The sequence below is a fragment of the Thamnophis sirtalis genome, unplaced genomic scaffold (genome assembly GCF_051295495.1).
Source record: "Thamnophis sirtalis isolate CommonGarterSnake01/CBP01778 unplaced genomic scaffold, rThaSir2_p1.2 scaffold_10, whole genome shotgun sequence".
Lineage (NCBI taxonomy): Eukaryota > Metazoa > Chordata > Lepidosauria > Squamata > Natricidae > Thamnophis > Thamnophis sirtalis.
Window position 1 is genome coordinate 53,280,587 of NW_028261390.1, and position 20,189 is coordinate 53,300,775.

Here is a 20,189-nt window from a genome sequence, read left to right on the forward strand (position 1 = left end):
TGTGGGAGGCCGGCTTGACAGTGAGAGAGTGAGAGATCAATCTTATCAAACCTGTGTGTGTATGAGAGACGGGTGGGAGTTGCTTTTGGCACTGCTCGGGTCCCTACCCCACCTCCACCAGGCAGATCTGGTCTGCTGGGGAAGGATTGCCTTCTGCCTTCTCTGCTTCACCATGAATGGGGATTGATCATCCCTGAAGCCCTGCCACTGTCAAAGTAAATCCAGGGCAGGTTGCTGCAATTGACAGATGAAAAGCACAGCTTTTGTCTGGAGGAGGAGGAGCGGGGAAAGGAAAGAGAGAAAGCGGCCAGACATCTTTTACCTTCTTACCAGAATCCAGCTTTTTCCCCTCATCTGTGGTATCCCTGTTTTGTTGTGACTGGTTTATCTTCTCCTTTAATAACTATAATGTTAACTGATGTCTTTTCAAACCCTGCCTGCAAGCTATCAACTCAACTCCACCACTCAATCTCTTATCCTCTGTTCTCCATTTCTCATGTCAGACTAACAATGCCTCTTCTGGGAAGGTCACCCACAGAGGGGGAAAGTGGTCTTGTTCTCATAACTTTCAGTCCTGCACAGACGGAATTCCCCTCCCAACTTTCTCTCCCTGTCCGAGACTGCAGAATCGAGCCGTCAGTGGGGATGTTCCACCATCCCGATGGGGACCAGGGGGCGGGCAGGGAGGCACAAGGACCCCTGAAAGGCTAGGTGGAGCCAGTGCATGCATGCACACACTGGGCAGAAGGTCTTCGTGCACACATGTGCACCAGTAACCAGATCATCTCAGTGCCAAAAAGGTTCATGCACACTCCCGTTTCGGCACTCGGTGCCAAAAACATTTGCCACAGTGGGCTGTGCATGTTTCAAAAATTATTCAGAATAAGTCTTCTACACCTCTTACATTTCTCCAGTACTCATAAAAATCACTCTAACTTCTTATAGGCTTCTTTACAAATTAGAAAAAAATCCTAATTTAAGAAACATAAGTTAGTGCAAATTTAAAGCAGGGGGACAATATTAATCAGATATTTTCTTAAGCCAGGAGGATACTGGTGTTCATATGCACACACTAAAATAGGAGCAGATGGCCAAGTACCTTCATACACTTCAGAGTACAGTCTGACATTTTCTTTCTATTGGTTATACTGGATGGGATTGATTGAAACTGAAATCTCAAACATCTAGAGAGCATCAAATTGCCTGGGCCCAACAGAAGGTATCCTGTTACCTCTGATTGTTTGATCTGCACTGTTTCTTTTAACTTGGAACCCCACCAAACAGTTTATGTGGGTTAGTTTTTGGAGATCACTGAAAAGCTTTTGCATCAGTTAGGTATGAATGAAATGTGAATTCCTCAAAATGTATATTTTATATTTATATTTTATATTTATCTTTTATATATTAAAAACAGCAGGTAATTTTATAATCTTTGGTTGTACTATGTACCCAATGACAATTTCTTGTATGAAAATTCTTTTACACCTAAATAAATCAGAAACAGATCTACTTGGCAACCCTATAAAAGTGTCAGAAACATTTGTTGGAGAACAAACTTTAATGTGAAATTACTTGAACTGTACCTTGCCTTTAAAAATAATAATCAACTACCGTATTTTTCAGAGTATAAGACACACCTTTTCCCCTCAAAAAAGAGGCTGAAAATTTGGGTTATTATACACTTGAATACATCATTTTTTGCCTCCTGAAACCCCGCCCTTTTCACCAAAATGGCCATGCATAGCCTTTAAGAGGCTTCCAGAGTGCTCCTGGGGGCTGGGGAGGGCAGAAATTAGTGAAAAATGGGCTGTCTTTTGCTCAAGTTTGCCCCACAGCCCCCAGGAGTACTCTATAAGCCTCTTAAAGGCTATGCATGCCCTTTTATTTATGAAAATAATTTTTGCTTGGTTTTGACCCCCCCCCCGAGCACTCTACAAGCCTCCTAAAGACTATTCATGCTCTTTTTAAAAAAAAAACGGCCCATTTTTGCGAAAAACAGGCCATTTTTGGGAGGTCTGCAGAGTGCAAAAACTTTTTTTTAATTTGCCTCTTCAAAATCTTGGTGCGTCTTATACTCCGGTGCGTCTTATACTCCGAAAAATACGGTAACTCGTGTTACACAAAAGCATTAAGAAAGACTAAACGAATATCCGAAGTACTGTTCTTTCAGGTTGGCTAATCATACCAGCCAAATATAAGTAGTGCTTGAATTTATTTTCAGATTGCTTCTACAAATATAGCTACAGTGAAAAAGATACAAAGAAACCTTTACAAATCGATGGACTGTATTTTTCACACTATAAGACATACTCCCCCCAAATGTGGTGGAAATGTCTGTACATCTTATAGAGCGAATATTGTGACGGGGGAGAAGGGAGGTTGGTGCAGCAGTGGCATTCGCTGCCACTGCCAGAAAACTCTGGAGCCTTTGCTGCCGAGCAGCTGATTGGTGGTTGGATCAGCCACCCGGAACACCGCTTCTCACCTGTTCTAGGGGGTGGGGATTGCCAGTGCCTATTGCTGCCCATTCGGCAGTGGCAAACAGGTGGCAGCGATTGGCGGCGAAGAGTAGCAATGAATGTGCAGCAGCAATCAGTGGCGAACAGGTGGCAGCAGTGAATGGGCAGCAGCGAATTCGTGATGGCAAATGGCAGTGATAGGTGGCGGCAGCAATCCCCACCACTTAAAACAGCTGATCGGCTGTATTCTGGGAGGCAGATCCAACCGCCAATCAGCTGCTTGGCAATGAAGGCTCCAGCATTTTCCACTGTTGGCAGCAGCTCAGCTCAGTTAACCAGTGGTGGGCGCAACAGGGCAGAGCCCTGACGAGCCACATGCTGGGGCTGCGATAATGTGCTGAAGCTGACCAGGCTGTTTGCTGCAAGGATGCTAGCCAGATGAATACCGGCGTGACCCGTCAAAAGCGCGGACGACAAAAGCGCGATCGACAAAATCGCGCCTTTGACGGTTTAGGGTTAGGTTTAGGGTTAGGTTAAGAGTTAGGGTTAGGGTTAGGTTTAGGGTTAGGTTTGGGGGGGTTAGGGGAAGGTTTTAGCTTTATTTTTACATTTTTTCGATCTTTTTCGTCGCGCTGTGATGACGTCACAGCGCGCTTTTGTCGAGCGCGATTTTGTCCTACGCGCTTTTGTGGTGGAACCAATACCGGATGGATACTGGGAGGCAGAGGCAGATTTTTTTTTCTTGTTTTCCTCCTCTAAAGCTAATGTGCATCTTATAGTCAGGAGAATCTCATACTGCGAAAAATACAATATATATTGCCTTAAGAAATTCTTACTAAAAAGTTTTTATGATTAAAGTATAATTCTGTAACTAATGCTGATACTATAGTAGTTAAACTATAAACTAGGTGTGAGCAACATTTTTTTAGATTGGGAGTTCTGACTTGTTTCCAATGAGCTGTCAGTAATCTATAAGAGGTCTCCAAAAACAAAAAGAACAGAACAAGTCTAAGAAATATTGAATCATTTCTTATATTGTTTAGGACAAAGGTTTACTTTAAAGATGAAAATGATTCACTTCCTACAGGCCTGTGTACAAATTTTTGCACCTTTCTTTAATTGTTTCCCAACATGAAAAGGCATCCTCCAAATTAAGCCATTTTGTTGTTGAATTTCAACAGCATCGTTTGGGAGTACTTCGAAGTTTAAAGTGGGACATGTGGACTGCAGCCTGCTGGAATAAATGATACTTTCTTTATATTTTGTCTAGCAATTAAAATTAATTTGAACAGTTATAACCTCAGTCAGTAACAGGGATTAGGGCAGGGGTAAAATGCTACCGATTTGCACCGGTTCATGTGAACTGGTAGCAGTGGTGGGATTCAGCCAGTTCACACCTATTCGGGAGAACCGGTTATTAGCTTTCTAAGCAGTTTGGATAAGCGGTTGTTGGAAGAAATCTCCTTTTGTGTTTTTCCACTTTACAGGGATAATCCTGTAAGAAAGACAAGAAGGAAACATTCTGGTGTTGTTTCTAGCCTAATGTTTATTGCCCTGCTTACAGAAATTGCTTCTCTGTTTAACCTTTATTACATTGTAACAGCTAATGCGAAGCGCCCATTGACCTGAGTGACATTGAATTGGCCATACCCACACAGTCACATGACCACTGAGCCCCGCCTACTCAGCTGGTCATTAGGGCAGAGAACCGATTATTAAAATATTTGAATCCCACCAATGACCGGTAGACGTGATTGTCGTTGGTTCTGTGAACCAGTAGTAAAAAAAAAAAAGCTTCCGAGCATCGCGTGGCTGAGCTGTGAGCCGTGTTCCTATTCACCCAAACCGGCAGGAAAGAAATGCTTTAAAAAGGGGGGGAGCTTCCGACGTTCGTGCGGCTCACAGATGATCTGTGTGATCATTGGAAGCTTTCCCCCCACTTTTTGAAGCATTTTTTTCCTGCCGGTTCAGGCAAATAGGCAGGAAAAGAATGCTTTAAAAAGTAGGGGGGAAAGCATTTTTATATTTCACCACTAGATTAGGAGTAAGCTATCATAGTAGATAACCAGACATTTTAAAGATATCATTCTCTTTCTCAACTCTTTTCACTGGCCTTACTTGTTGGAGCCTTTGGAGTTTAATCCAAAACTACACTGTTGACCCAAAATATCAAGAACTCTTCACACCTTTATCCTTTGATGACTACATATATAATTGTTGGCTGTTAAGATTTACTTCTCAAATCAGACATTTAAAAATTGAGGTTAAAAATGTAGTATTTTAAGTTTAAAGGACTATAATGCATCTAAAATAATTAGGGGATTGGAATATGTTCCTTTTACTTTAGGCAAACATTTAATATTGATATAAGTAATAGTTTTATATAAAATTTGTGACGAATTATGTTCTCTACAACAAGTTAATTCATGGTTTACTCAATGCATATGTTTTATTTCTTCCAATGACCTGTAACAGAAACTAATGGCTGTGTTTCCGTTTCATATATGCATTTTATATGCTTAATTAACGATGATAACAATGGCTGTGTTTCCCTTTCATATATGCATTTTATATGCTTAATTAACTATGATTTACTGAATTCAGTTTTTTTCTGGGTTCAAAAAATCGTAAACAGCTACAGCAGGGTTGTCAAACTCATGTTGTCATGGCAGTGCCACGTGATGTATAGGGACTTCCCCCCCATCGCTAAATTGGGCGTGGGCATGGCCAGCGCATGACACATCCAGCCCATGGGTAGGAAGTTTGACAGCCTTGAACTACAAGATTCATACACTTTCTAAAACACAGCTAGTATTTATGGAGAACTTATTGAAATACTTCTACTGAACCACAAATTAAGCAACCCACATGTTTTTCTAATGTGTTGCATCCACTTAAATTTTCTCCTCATTTTTATATTAAAGCAAAGAATAATAGCAAGAAGCAAAACAAAACTGAGAAAACGAAGTTGATCAGGATAGACTGTGCAAGTTGCTTGACTAGAAGAAGAGCTACTAACTAAGCTAGTAAATCCAGGTAATTCAGAGGTAAGAATTAGAATAGAAAATGCTAATATAAACTGAGGAAAAGTAGAAGAATAAAAAGAAAGAAGATGCGGAAAAGAAAAAAGGAAAAATAGATAGAGAAAAAAATAAAGTACCAATATATAGTACAAATATAAAGTATATAAAATACAAATATAAAATATAAAGTACAAACAAATGAGCTCTTCTCATATACCATTTCTTATCGGTAAACAATCCATAAAGCCTAGTCATTTCAGTTCTGATCAATAAAATTAAGGGGTACCAGAAATAACATATTTATTTTAACCTTGATTAAATGCTTTATATTCTTTCCTTTTACTTCTAATAATCTTAATTTTTAATTACTTCAAATAATGTATTAGAAATAGATTTATTTTTATTTTTTCTTGGATCCCTCTCACAAAATTGTTCAAAATTTTAACAAGTCTCTCCTGTAAATCTAATTAAAAAGATTATCCAGGGCACTGTCTTGATTTGTTATTTGTATATCTCTTTTAATTATTAATGCAATATAGCAATAGCAGATTTTTTATATACCGCTTCATAGGGCTTTCAGCCCTCTCTAAGCGGTTTACAGAGTCAGCATATTGCCCCCAACAACAATCCGGGTCCTCATTTTACCCACCTCGGAAGGATGGAAGGCTGAGTCAACCCTGAGCCGGTGAGATTTGAACCGCTGAACTGCTGATATAGCAGTCAGCTGAAGTGGCTGACTGAAGTGGCCTGCAGTACTGCACTCTACCCACTGCGCCACCTCAGCTTGTTTCTTTTGTATGTTCAGTATATCATCTTTTCTCCTGTAATTCTTGAAGCCTGTCATTTTTAGATCCACTTTCAACTCAATCTCAGTCTTGTCAGAGAAAATGTGTTCTTCTCCCTTGTTTTAGACTCTTTAAATTAATTCCTGGATCCATCGTTCTAAAAGATTTCCAACATGTCAAATGTTAAAAGATTTTTGGTTCATTTTGCAATTGTAAATTGAGTTTGACTATTCTTTTAATTATAATCTTTGGTTTCCTCTAGTGTCCAATTTTTAATCTTTTTTTTGTTTTAAAAATTCAAAACAAAAGCATTTTCCTACAGGAGGAGCTTTATAATTAATTCAAAAATCTTATTTCAAATTTGGACTCTGTGAATTTGTAATTTCTAAAATCTCTCTTTTGCTGGTTTTTTAAAAACTTTTAAAAAAATTCTTCAATTTATAATTAATTTTTTTTCACTAAGGATTAAAGGAAACACTAAATGCTGTAAAACCTGTAGGGCTAAAACTTCCTAATAGTTGGAAAGCAGTTAACAAACTATTTGCAAAAGTGATTAGAAAAGGAAGTATATGAAGTTAATGTTCTTTTAAAGGTGCTGACTGTGGTGTAATATATGATAAATAAGAAAGAAACCTAAGGGATCACTACTTTCAGGATTCTTAGCAGAAACCATAATGCAGCATCTAGAAATTGTGGCACTCCCACACATAAAACCAAAAGTTTGAATCCAGTATATAGACACCATTATAACAAAAAAGGAAAAACTAGAACAGACACACTCCATCACCAACACTGATGATGTTATCTAGTTGGGTAATGGAACATCTGCAAGCAAACAACAAAACTCAGCACCAAAGATTCCAAATTTCAACCTTGAGCTACATATAAGGCGATATAAGAGAATTTCAATTGGAATTTTATTGAGGCCCTTACAATTTTACTTAGATTACTGCAATACACTCTGTAGAATTCGCTTTAAAGATGAACAAGCTCTATACTTTTGTAATATATAATTATCTAACATATTTTGCAAATAATTAGAATTCTCAGTCAACAACGTGTCATCATCAGTATCAAAAATATACAAGAGAATCGACACAACAGCTGGCGAGAGAGGAAAAACAATTTTGTTACTGGAAAGACACTGGTTAATAATGCTAGTTGATGAAAAAAAGCTAGTTAATTATTGATGATTAATCAGTAGAGATCTTAGTACTTTATAGACTGTCCTAGACTACAATTGAATGTTTATCCGTTAACATACAATTTACTATGATACTAATAGTGAAATGATAACCTTAGTTAGGATAAATAACCGGGCCATAGAAATGCTAATGTATACTTTTGGTGATTGTTAAGGAGAAATGTTAACATCTCTTAGATTGTCTTAGATGTCTAATGTTTATTTTCTTAGCAAGTAATTAACTAATTTGGGATTGAGGGAAAAGTCCTATGAATAAATCTTATTAATAAATCATTGTTTAAAGACGGCTATAAAGGTATAATATTGTGTGGGCCTGTGGAGAGGAGAAGTGAGAAAAACAGTAAATAACTTTTAGTCAACTACAATAATAACAAGGAAATGTTAATGGATAATATTTAATGATACATACAGGTGTGTTATGGGGGTGTGTGCTTAGATATCTTACTTAACTGATTTTGTTTTAGAATATGTCATAAAGGTGTAATGTTATTGGAGATCTATTGAAACTGCAAATGAATGCCAGTAGGTGGTTGTGTCTTTAAATATAAATGATTCTAGATAAAAAACATGTTTAAATAATGGTAACCAAATGAGAATTGTGGTACAGGGATAGTAAAATACATATTTTTTCTTTCTTGACTTAAAATGTACAACTCGATTTGAATGAAGTATATGTAAGGATTGTGGAAGAAACGCATGGAATATATTTGTAACCAATCGAGTAATGAAAGATGATTTTTTTTTTGCATGTGTTTTTGTTTAACTAAAACAAATATATATATATATATATATATATATATATATATATATATATATATATATATATATATATATATATATATATATATATATATATATATATATATTGTATTTGTGCTGATAAATAAATAAAGGGAGACTATATATATATACACATACATACATACATACATACATACCCATGTCTAACATCACTATAAGCATTTCTGATACAATGATCCCTAGATATATTAAAAGCGAGGAGTGCATAATAGAGTAAGGAGACCAGACGTCCCAATTTCAGTGGGACAGTCACGCTTTATAACAATTTGTCCCGTGTTCCGGGATGTTTTCAAAAAGTCCTGATTTTCTGGCTTCATGTTGAAAGCCCAGTGGATTTGCTTAAGAAATCCTAACCGGGGCAAGACAAAAGACACTCTGTCTAACTAACCTCTCTCTCTGTCTCAGTACTTTCATTGAAGATATTAAAACATTAAAGCAAGAAAACGGACCCCTCCGCGCCCCTTTTACCTCATTTTATAAGAAAAAATGACCAAGTACCATAGAGCTCCAGGAAATACTTCGCTAGAGAGGTACTGAGTGTTACTTCCTGGATTTTCTGGAGGGGAGGGGCAGGGAGGTTGGAGGTTGGCTCGTGTGGAAAAAATGGTGGCAAAGTTTCTTTGAAAAATGTTTCCCTGACTAATTTCACCATTTTAATTTGCTCAGTTCTTTGTATTAACATCTATATCATTCTGGATTGACTTGGAGTGCTCACTTGTGCCTGCTGGTAAGTGAACTGGGTTTTTTTCTTTTATTTTTTAATGTATTTTAAAATAATGTTTTATTTATTGTACATAGGATTTTTTTAAAGTTTTATTCTGTGTGGATTCTTTTTTTAAATTGTCTTAGACTATTTAAAAAAAGATTCTATCCAAAATAAATTGAAGTGAAACCATTTTAAAAAATTCTATGCACAATACTTTGAAATGTTTTACTTCAATTTATTCTGTGTGGATTCTTTTTTTAAATTGTCTTCATTTTCACACTTAGCGATGGTTGCAGCAACCTCATGGTCACGCGATCAAAATTTTGATGTTTGGCAACAGATTCGTATTTATGATGGTTTCAGTGTTCTGGGGTCATGTAACTGCCTCTTTTGTGACCTTTTGACAAAGTCAAATGGGGAAACCAGATTCACTTATATTACTAACTTATCAGCTGCAGTTATTCACTTAAGAACTATGGCAAGAAAGGTGGTATAGTGACCAAAGTTACAATGGCATTGAAAAAAGTGACTGATTACCATTTTTCACACTTAGCGACCATTTTCACACTTAGCAACCGTTGCAGCATCCTCATGGTCACGTGATCAAAATTTTGATGTTTGGCAAGAGTTACAATTTATATTTGTAAATTGTAGTTATGTTGAAATAAAAAAAAATTACAATACTATTTTTGCGTTATATGAAAATTTTTGTTGCTCCGTAACAAAGGCTTTCTGGCATTTTTAGCTTGCTTTTTGCTTTTATTTTAACTGCTATGGGAATTAGGGAGGGGAAGTGTCTTCAGAGACAGAGCGCTCTCTCCCAGCTGGTTTCAGCCTGATTTCAAGGTCGTCATGCCCTAAGTGCGAACTGTTATCTCCTGGCACCTCAGAGATTCTCAAAACAACCTTTCAGCATCGCATTGGCTGCCTGTGGACTGGTTAGTGGGGTTGAGTTTGTGGGGGGGAATGCTATTTGCTTGCACGGGCTTTTTCAGATTTTGCCTTGTTCTCCTGCACTCATTTCTCTCTCAGTAAAAGTTCTTTTGATTCAACTAAATGGATTAAGAGTCTTGTTTTTTTCTGAGGGAAAAACAGACTGGCTCACAAGTTGTGCTTTGCCAGGCTACTAAATCTTTTGTTGTGTTTCTTATTGACTTTTTGGTCTTTCTACATCTACTGGTTTGACCTCTATTTTATCTGTTCCCTCAGAAGAATTTGCAGCAACTTTGTATCTGCCCCAAGTCCAAAATAAATGTGTGCATTCTAATGGTTTAAATAAATTGAGTTACAAATCTGTAAAGTTAGAATAGACTGAAAACAAATGATTAATAAAACAGGAAACCAGTTGTAGGAAGTTATCACCCTCTCCCAGAAAAATGAAATATCCTAGGAAATATTGAAAAGGCAGAATATTTCTCTGGGTGTGAAACGGAAGAAACATGTTTTAAAAGACAGAATAGCTCCCTGTAGCTTCCTGCCCATCCCCACTTTGTCAATGGGCCATTAAGAAGGCCAAGCTAGTCCACTTTACATAATAAAGAGTTCTCCCCTTCAGGTCCAGGGGGATGGGATTAAGGCATGATAATATTGGCCCTTTACCCAACTCGCCACATGGCATCTGAGAACTCAACCAAATCTGGATTCAAAACGCAGCCTAGAAAGTTGCCTCTGCATGGCCCCATGAGAGTCTGACAACCAATCAGAATACAAGCTCAAGATCAAAGGCCAGAGAGGGCATAAAACCAGGGACTCAGCATCTCAGCCCTTCCTTCTCTTTTCTCCACCAACATTGAAGCATGTGATCACCTTTTCTGTTCAGGACTCAAGCCATGTGGTCCTGTCCACCAATAAACCATCTTTCCAAGCAGCCTCCATGTCTCCAGTGTCTTTCTCCCCACTTGGAGCCGAACCCAGAAGGACATTTTGTTCAACACAGTTATTCTTAATAGCATTCTATTTCTAAAATACATATCTGATCCATTAGATTAGAGGGGGTTGGGAGATGTGCTCATTTCACCACATCCTCCCTTGTGTATTGTAGATTAGGAAAACTTGCAGGCTAAAACCAAAGCAGTCTAACCTGAGATATATGTTTAAAGTAAATGTTTAAAAGGAATAATGCCTTTTGCAGTACCAATACAGTATGGCTAGGGAGTCCAAAGTTTTAAGAGAATGTTTACAGATTCTCTTAAATTAAAATGTTAGAATAGGAATGCAATATGAAAACCAAGCATGAGAAACAACCATAAAAATTGTACCTAAAATAACAAAAACTTGGAAAAAAGAAGAGAAGATAATAAAAATTTTAGAATGTACAGAAATGAATAAACTAACTTGTGAAATTAAAGAAAAGGAAGACACTGAATATTTTGAGGTATGGGATCTGTTCTATTAATTAGAGAAACGGGAGCTAGAACTTCAAAAATTACAAGAGAAATTAATTTTATAATTAGGGTTTATTGTAATTTATTACTTCTGATTATTTTGATTAGTATTAACAATTAATATGTATTAATATTATGAGGGGAAAGCACTCTTATTATGAGATTAATATCAGAAAATAATATTATTAGTAGTATAATGAATATCACTCAAAAGAATTGTAATCAGACAACACACTGTTTATATGGATTTTGAATATGTTGCTCTTTTTATTTATATTAATAAAATATTAAAAATGTTTAAAAAAAAGAAAATGTTGGGTTTATGTTGAAGAATGCCTATCAATAATCTATCAATAATTAGTGCATGGAAGCAAGTATTGAAATGATCTTTCAATCAATATCTATGTCATAATTAGCAGTGCAGGAGAACATTATAAATAAATATTGTGGCCCTCAAGTGACAATGTTTAGCCTTGCTAAAATTATTCTGATCACACAGCACCCTCTTTTGGCCATATGAGAAACTGGTAATACATTGCATCTTTGTACGTCTTTGCTGTACAATAGATGCAAAAAATATATATCTGTTGCTGTATATATACTAAAATATATTGCACAGGTTCCCTTTTTTATTTCCGGATTAGAATACAGAAAAAGTCACCTTATAAACCCCTAGAAGTAATGCTACATCGCTTCTACTATTCTGCCACTTAGGAACACTGAACGTCTGGGAGTTGAAGTCTAATATATCTGGAAGTCATCAGGCTGAAGAAAACTGTATTACATTCGCAGAATGATCCAGGTGTGAGTTCTAGACGAAGCTACCACTTCGAAACATTCTGCACCTGTTTCATTTTAAACTCTCCTCCATTCGTCTGCATTTTCCTATGAATCTGTGAAAGATTGGTTGGCGTCGGCCATAGCCAGGTTGGGCCAGTGTCTCAGGGTGGAGAGCAGGTCATGCAACCAGGTTGGCAGGAGAGGGGTCAAAGAGCCACATGAGGCTCGGGAGCCACAGGTTGCTGACACCTCATCTAGGACTTGGGAGATAAAATTAAGACTTTCGGCGAGAGCACATGCCAGATTGCTGATGTTCTTAGAGTTGTACACAGCGAGTGCTGGAATGCCAACTGATGATACTGTCAATGCCATGCATTCTGTTTTAGTAAAGCAGGACAGTTTGGGAGTTGCAATCAGATGTCAGAGATTAGATATCTCTTCTCTGTCATCCCTGTTAGGTGAGCATGAGGATTATTAGTCACCTTGGGATACAGGGACCTCCGGTGGAATTAGCAGGGAGGTAACAATAAGTTTTTGTACTGCAGAGTATGAACCAGCCTAGAGGGAGTTTAACATGGTTATAGGCAAAGGGAATGGTTTTGGTGTGATTGCAGGATAAAGCAATGTTACTTAATGCTGGCAATCAAGTACCCTTGGAGCAATGTAGCCCACTATCTTGAAACACATGGCTATATGGATTACAATTGGTGTGTGAAGCACAAACATAGTTTCATCTTTAAAATCAGTGGTGGGCCCCCAATCGAAAATGGTGGAGTATGAGGTTGTTAAATGGAAGTCCCTGAGTTTAGTGGAATTCTGGAGAGGGGTGCAGCCACTCCTATGAGGCAGGTTGATAGGATGTCTTTAACTGACCTTCTGTCAGCCCTGGAGGCCATCTTTCTCTTTGGATCTTCAGGACTGCCACATTTAGTGCACAGGCCTGCTGTGGGAAAATGGGAGGGAAATTGCATGGTGTGGAGCAGGGGTGCACGCATGCGTACTAGCGTCTGTGCGATGCTCCAGCTGCTCCTGGAGGATCGCGCAGGCGCTGTATGCGTCCTGCACATGCGTGGAAGCGCAGAACTCGTCAAAACCGGGTAAGGAGCGCCGGCGGGCGGGTGGGCCAGTCACCGTTCCCGGAAGTTACTTACTTCCGGGTTCGCCGCCCAACCGGTTCGCAGGGACCGCCGCGAGCCGGTTGAAACCCACCCCTGGTGTGGAGATATAACTACAACAACATTCTTTTCTCTGGGAATCAAAGACATTCGGTCTGCACTTGGAGAGGCATGACTGGGAAACATCTCCAGTTGGGATGGTGGATTGATAAGACCATGATGGACATGTGTGCAGGGGAAGGGGCTTTGACTTTCCTTTGGGTGGGAAAAACCCAGGAGCTTTCAGATTTGGGTTTTCCCAGATGTGCCAATATGATATCTCTAATAAAATGGAACTTTGAGGGAATGCCTGCCTCGGAATCTTACTTGATTGGGGGTGTTACTTGGAACCCTGACATTAACCCGAATCTCCATTAAAACTTCAACTCAGCTCCCCGCTTGGTACGGTGCTATCTGGAGTTCTGAGCCCCAAGGGCCAACCCAATTGCCAGGTGATGCAAACACTCAGGGAAAATAGAAGAGAAGATGGCAACTACGGAGGGAGCTACCGGGACTGGTTCAGAAGTCACCACTGACACCATCTACTCCCCCTGAGTCCGTGGTAGCAGCAGCAGAAACTACAGAGGCTGAGCACCAGTGGGAACTGGCTGCCGGGCAAGTTGCTCAACTGGACCCTTCCCTATGGAGCAAAGTCGTACCGTCTCAGGGGTTGGCATTTGGGATGATATGGCAGGAACCTCTGATTGGAGCAAACAGAGTGGAGCATGCCCATGCCCTCGAATGGAGAGAAATCAGGCCTCCGGAGCCCAGTGACTCCAGAGAGTAGGATCTCCTACTGCTGTCGTGGAGCCAGCCACTAGTGGGTCTTCTGGAGCAGTTTGACCAGCTCAGCATGGGCAGCATCGCACAGCCTCCCTGCACCAGCCAACATGGCTGGGTGTGGCTCAACCCACATTCACCTTCCCGGGCCCAGAAGCCACGACCGTACAGAGTGGAGTGTTGACCTCGTTTCACTTGGTGCGAAGCAGATCACATCGTAGCCTTCTTCATTTGACCCGGTGCACTGGGATGACAGCGTCTTCAGGAAGCGGCGCCCCGCAGCAGCAAGAGCCTCTAGGCCAGTTTAGCCAGAGATTGTGAGAACCTTTAGGGCTGCTGAGACCCACCAACCCACCCTTGCCAGCTGTTGGTCAGGCTGCCTCCTGCTGACCAGATCCCCCCTGGCTGGGCCTTCTACCCTGGCCAGGGGCTGGCATACCAATGTCCTATCTGCCCCGCAGCTACTACAGCCAGCCGCCCCACGTTACACCTATCCTCCGCGAGCTGCACTGGCTGCCTATTGGTCTCTGGATACGCTTCAAGGTGCTAGTCGTCACTTATAAAGCCCTTCATGGTATTGGACCTGGGTACTTGAGAGACCGCCTGCTGCCAATTACCTCCCAAAGACCCATCAGATCCCACAGACTAGGCCTCCTCCGGATTCCATCTACCGGCCAATGTCGATTGGCCACCACCCGGAGGAGGGCCTTCTCTGTGGCTGCTCTGGCCCTTTGGAACGAACTCCCCGTGGAGATCTGGACCCTCACCTCCCTCCAGGCTTTCTGTAAAGCCGTTAAAACCTGGCTGTTCCGACAGGCCTGGGGTTGATGAGTTCCCTTCCCCGCTCGAATTGTGTGACTGTTGATTGTTTTTATATTTTCTCTGTATCCTCTTTGTTGTTTTTGCCTTGTCTGTATTACTCCCTCCCCTGGGTTTGTTAGCTGCCCTGAGTCCCTCCGGGAATAGGGCGGCATATAAATGAAATAAACCTATGAACCTATAACCTATAAACCCCTCCCCCACAATTCAAAGCAACGTTCGATGGAACCAGGTGGGAGGGCATGTGACTGTGTGTGTTGGCCAACTTGATGTCACTCACGCCCATGCCCACTCAGTCACATGACCCTCCCACCAAGCCATGCCCACAAGAAAAGTTAGGATTTTGGGGAAATTTCTACCTATCTACCCCCACCAGTCGCCCCTGTTTCCCCTCCTTTAGCCTCTCCGGCCCTAGCCCCATTTCCTCCCCCACCACTGCATCTTTGTTCATGCAGCTTACCTACTGCAGCAGCTGATCCAGACTCTGGAAAACAAGCTGACCAGAGTTTTCAGTGGTTGGGAAGCAGCTGGCAGGCAAAGAAGCCTCTCACTGAGTGCCAAAAGGGATGCACAGAAATGTTGTGCTCATTCGTCAGGGCCGCGCTCTAGAAAAGCCAAACTTTTAGGTTCTAGCACGCATGCACGCCCAATGATCAGCTGGCCAGCACACATGTGCAGACATTGTTTTTCTGCACTGCCACGCAAATGAAGGGATCATGCTCCAGAAAAATGGAACTTCTGGGTTCTGGCGTACATGCACACCCAACCATCAGCTGCCCGGCCCGCATGCACACACTGGTTTTCAGCACTGCTGCACACGCAAAGGACAGCTGATCATCACATGTGCATACGTGCCAGAAACCCAGAAGACAAACAAGGAAGGCCGGGCGTGCCAGGCAACATGGCTTCGCATGTCACTTTGGGCACATGGCCATAGGTTCACCATCGCAGTAATATACTGTTTTATAAATGCTCTGGGACTCTAGGAAGATGGATAAGTAAACATTCTATTCATTTTTTAAAAGGTTTTGACCTCAAAATGGAGTGAGCTGTATAAGGAAAAATATACAGGATGATGATAGCATGTGCCACTTCAGGCATATGTGCCATCATGGGCCTATAACAACACTAGATACACCTGAAAAGAATCGTCATTATTTACCAAATTTAGATTTAGAATGAAATTGTTATTTTAGATTCTCTTAAAACAGGGGTGTCAAACTCAATTTAATTGAGGGCTGCATCAGGGTTGTGTTTGACCTCGGGTGGGCAAGAGGCATGGCCAGGCTGGGCGTGGCCAGCTCAATATCACTTCAATATCACTTGTAGTGGCCCAGGTGCTCTGCCAGCGATCACAGGCTCCTGAGCTCCGTTTTTGGCTGCAAAGGCTTCCTGCAACCCTCTGCCAGCGAAAATGGAGCTCAGGAGGGCTGCCCATGGCCCTCCAGAGCTCTGTTTTTGCTGGTAGAGGCACCGCAGGCTGGTCCTTTGTGTTTCCAGGGCCAGATCTAAGCATCCCACAGGCCGGATTCAACCTAAGGGGCCTTTAGTTTTACATCCCTGTCTTAAAATATAGCTGATTTTCAGGTAAATACAGTGTAAGAAGGCACTCCCTCCCCAAAGAATTTACCCTTCAAAAAATTAACAATAGAAAGATGTCTTTATCAAAAAGGAAAACTTTCCTAAAATAAGAAACAATTCATGTCTGGTCCCTCTCTATCAGTAATAGCACTAAACAGCCTCAGGCATTATTCATATCTCTAGTGAACTCAAGCGGCAATGAATACATTGTTTTCATTCAGGAAACTGATCCAAATCCACAAACAGACTTCTAATATCCACAGTGTTTTACAAAACAGATTAAAACAGAAGGATAAAAAGACCAGTTTAAATTTATATTCCCATCTGCCTTCAAAGACAGGACATAATACCTTAGCCACAATACTAGAGATAGCAACCATCTGACACATCTTCACATACACATTCAAGAAACATTTTACAACCCAAAATATTTCAAAGCTCTAGAATTATATTAAAAATCCATGCATTCGTCAGGTTACTATGTCAGCTGTCCAAGTAATGAATATTGCTGCCTGTATCATTTTTGAACCACAAATAAAGACCTCCCAGCAGCTGGCTTTGCAGCTTCATTTCATTGTGACAGCACTTTTGCTCTCCCAGCTGGGTAAGTGAGCCTGATTTCTTCCAACAACAGCATACCCTAATTGCATTAAGGTTCAGGTTAAGCTCATCTGCCATCCTGCTTGCCCCATTACAAGCAGTCTCTTCACCATTTCATGAGAACTGGAATAACAATGGCACTCTCAAACTGTTACCCATCCATTGCAAAGTTTCTGCTGTCTTGCTCCATATCCAAAGTAGGTTCTTCGCTCTGCCAAAATAAACAGTACCCCTTGGGCTGTCTGCTCAACATATTCATAATATGCAAATAAATCTGCTCCAATTGGCTATTGGGTGCTGTGGTAGAAACACCCCATCACCTCCAGGCAATAGTTAGAAATGACCATAGCCATTTCATCCTGATTTACTAGGTTGCCTGCTTTCCTATCATGGGTTGTTGAAATGCGGAGTCTTTTTTAAATTAGTTCACAAGGGCAGTGGTTCCCAAACTTGGCAACTTTGAGACTTGTGGACTTCAACTCCCAGAGTTCTCCAGCCAGAAGAGCTAGCTGGAGAATTCTGGGAGTTGAAGTCCACAAGTCTTAAAGTTGCCAAGTTTGGGAACCACTGCACTAGGGAACCACTATAATAACAACACCACAGGTGGATACTTCCTCTTTTCTCCCACCAGGTAAAACTGAATTTTGCAAGTTTCCTTTCTAAGCTAACTGACAGAATGGAATATAAAACTTTTGAGTATATGTGTTTTTTTTCTTACCGATCCACTGATAGATGTACCAGATGGAAAGTGTCAAGTGAAAGGAAGTTGAAAATCATATACAAAAAAAAAGAAGAAAAGAATACTTATTCAAAGATGAATATTCAAAACTTACCTGATCTGAGGTTCTGGGTTTCCAGCAACCCTGCACTGAAGTAGAACCTTGCTTCCTTCAAGAATTTCTTGACTTCTCAGTTTCTGGATAAATCGAGGGGGAAATAATTGATTCTGACTTTCTTTTGCAACTTCATTTTGAGAGACAGTCTCACCAATCTGAGAGTCTTCTTTCCTTTGGCCCACACATTCTTTAACCTGAGTGTCTTCTGAGATCTCATTTTTTGGTGTGATTTCTAAACTTGTTTCAAGTACTGAATTCTTTAAAGAATTTGACAAAGCTAATTGCTTCCTCTTAGGAGAAAGATACCCACTATCTGGAGATGAGGAATTTCCATTTGGATTCTCAACTCTCATCTTGGCTGCTTCATCAAAAATAGAAGACAGTTCTTCAATCAAAGTGGCAGCTTTATCACATAGCTTATTCTTGGAGGGGGCAGTACTTGTCAAAGCTGATTTAGATTTAGGGCTCACCTTTTGGCCATTTAAACTACACCTTTCAGCATTTTTTAGAGTTCGGATAAAGCTGGGTCTTGCAGGCAGGAAGGGAAAAGCACTTGCTTGTTTACCAGTAACATTTAAAATACCATCTTTTCCTTGAGGATATGTATTCTGATCCTGCTGCTCTGTAGGAGTTTGAGATGAGGGCCACAAGGAGGTGGAGCTGGTTGCGCAATTTTTCTTGGGAGGATAACTGTCATGTGCTTTGGCTTGCCCAGAAGAGGCATTTTCTGGTGAGTTTGGAGAAGTGTTAAAGTAAGAATACTCTTGCTTAACTTCTTCTTCAACAGAATTAATGGATTGATGAGCAACTTCAAGGCTTTTGTTTATCTCATCTTCACTGAGAAAGGCAGATAGTTCATGTGAAAAGTCCCCATCTTGTATATCTGATAGGGAATCATAAAAGAGTTCATAACATGATGAATCCTCAGAATTGTTTTCATAGTTTCCAACATAAGTGCTTTTCTCAAAAGTTTGAAGCTCTTTCATAATTACACAGAGAGGGACAGGCTGCTCATAACCTCTGTCCTGCATGCTGGAACAAAAAATAAAAGTCGTCTCAGAAAGACCTGGGATTTTATCTAATTTGTATCCTAAAAAGCAGCCAGAGATTTCCTGCAAAAAAATGTGTATAACAAAAGGCATACTTTTACATATTGCTATATTTTTAAATGAACTTTAGAATTTTAAATTTTTAAATTAATTTTCTTCTAAATCTGTGGTTAAATCTTTTACATTTTGAACATTTATAAACTTTAAAAAATTTAGTCCTTAAATAAACTAGCAAAAAGAAACATAGTAATGAAAAAACTGTTGTTATTTGTAACATATGTTCTTACATCCATACAAGATCCAAATTACACACATAGCAAATGTAAACTAAATGAATTGCAGGTAGTCCTCGACTTACAACAGTTCATTAAGTGACCATTCAAAGTTACAACAGGATTGAAAAAAAGTGACATGACGATTTTTAACACTTACAACCATTGCAGTACCCCTATGGTCATCTGATCAAAATTTGGATTTTGGCATTCATATTTATGATGGTTGCAGTGTCCTGGGGCCACGTGAACAGGTTTTGCAAATTTCTGACAAGCAAAATCAATGGGGAAGCCACATTCACAACAACTGTGTTAGTAACTTAACAATTGCAATGGTTCACCTAACAACTGTGGCCAGAAAGGTCATAAAATGGGCAAAACTCACTTAACAAATGTCTCACTTAACAACATAAATTTTGGGCTCAATTGTGGTAATTAGTCAAGAACTATCTCTACTGGAAGAGAAAATAAAGGGTCTAGAACAGGGGTGTCAAACTCATGTCATCACGGCATCGTCATGTGACAAATCAGGACTCCCCCCCCCTTCATAAACTGAGCATGGGCATGGCCAGCATGTGATGCATCTAGAGCAGTGTTTCTCAACCTTGGCAACTTGAAGTCCTGTGGACTTCAACTCCCAGAATTCCCCAGCCAGCTGTGCTGGCTGGGGGATTCTGGGAGTTGAAGTCCACAGGACGTAAAGTCGTCAAGGTTGAGAAACACTGATCTAGAGAAAACTCTAGCCACTCTGAAACTCAACCTACAAAATGAGAAACCCCAACCTAAGCAAGAAGACTATATCCAAATTGAACATAATAAAGAAACAAACAACTCGTAAAATAAATGACCCTGTATTATGAACCTTAGTGTCAACTCTGAATCGAACCTGGCTGAAGCTATCTTGTGCTGCTTCATAGTTGCCACACAATACGAGGGCAGGATGAGGGGGAAATAGC

The 20,189-nt window shown here is 40.2% G+C and overlaps 1 protein-coding gene across 3 annotated transcripts in view; it reads right to left on the reverse strand.

The window, feature by feature from the left end:
- The window catches only part of PALLD (palladin, cytoskeletal associated protein), a 209,468-nt gene that overhangs the window by 180,212 nt on the left and 9,067 nt on the right, over positions 1-20,189 (reverse strand). For 2 of the 3 annotated variants that reach the window (XM_087724612.1, XM_087724610.1), the window contains exon 2: positions 17,910-18,944. In XM_087724612.1, coding sequence (XP_087580738.1) covers positions 17,910-18,943 — 1,034 coding nt within the window. In that variant the 5' untranslated portion in view covers position 18,944. Of the gene's footprint in view, positions 1-17,909; positions 18,959-20,189 lie in introns of those variants that run through there. The other variant, XM_087724611.1, reaches the window with a different exon arrangement.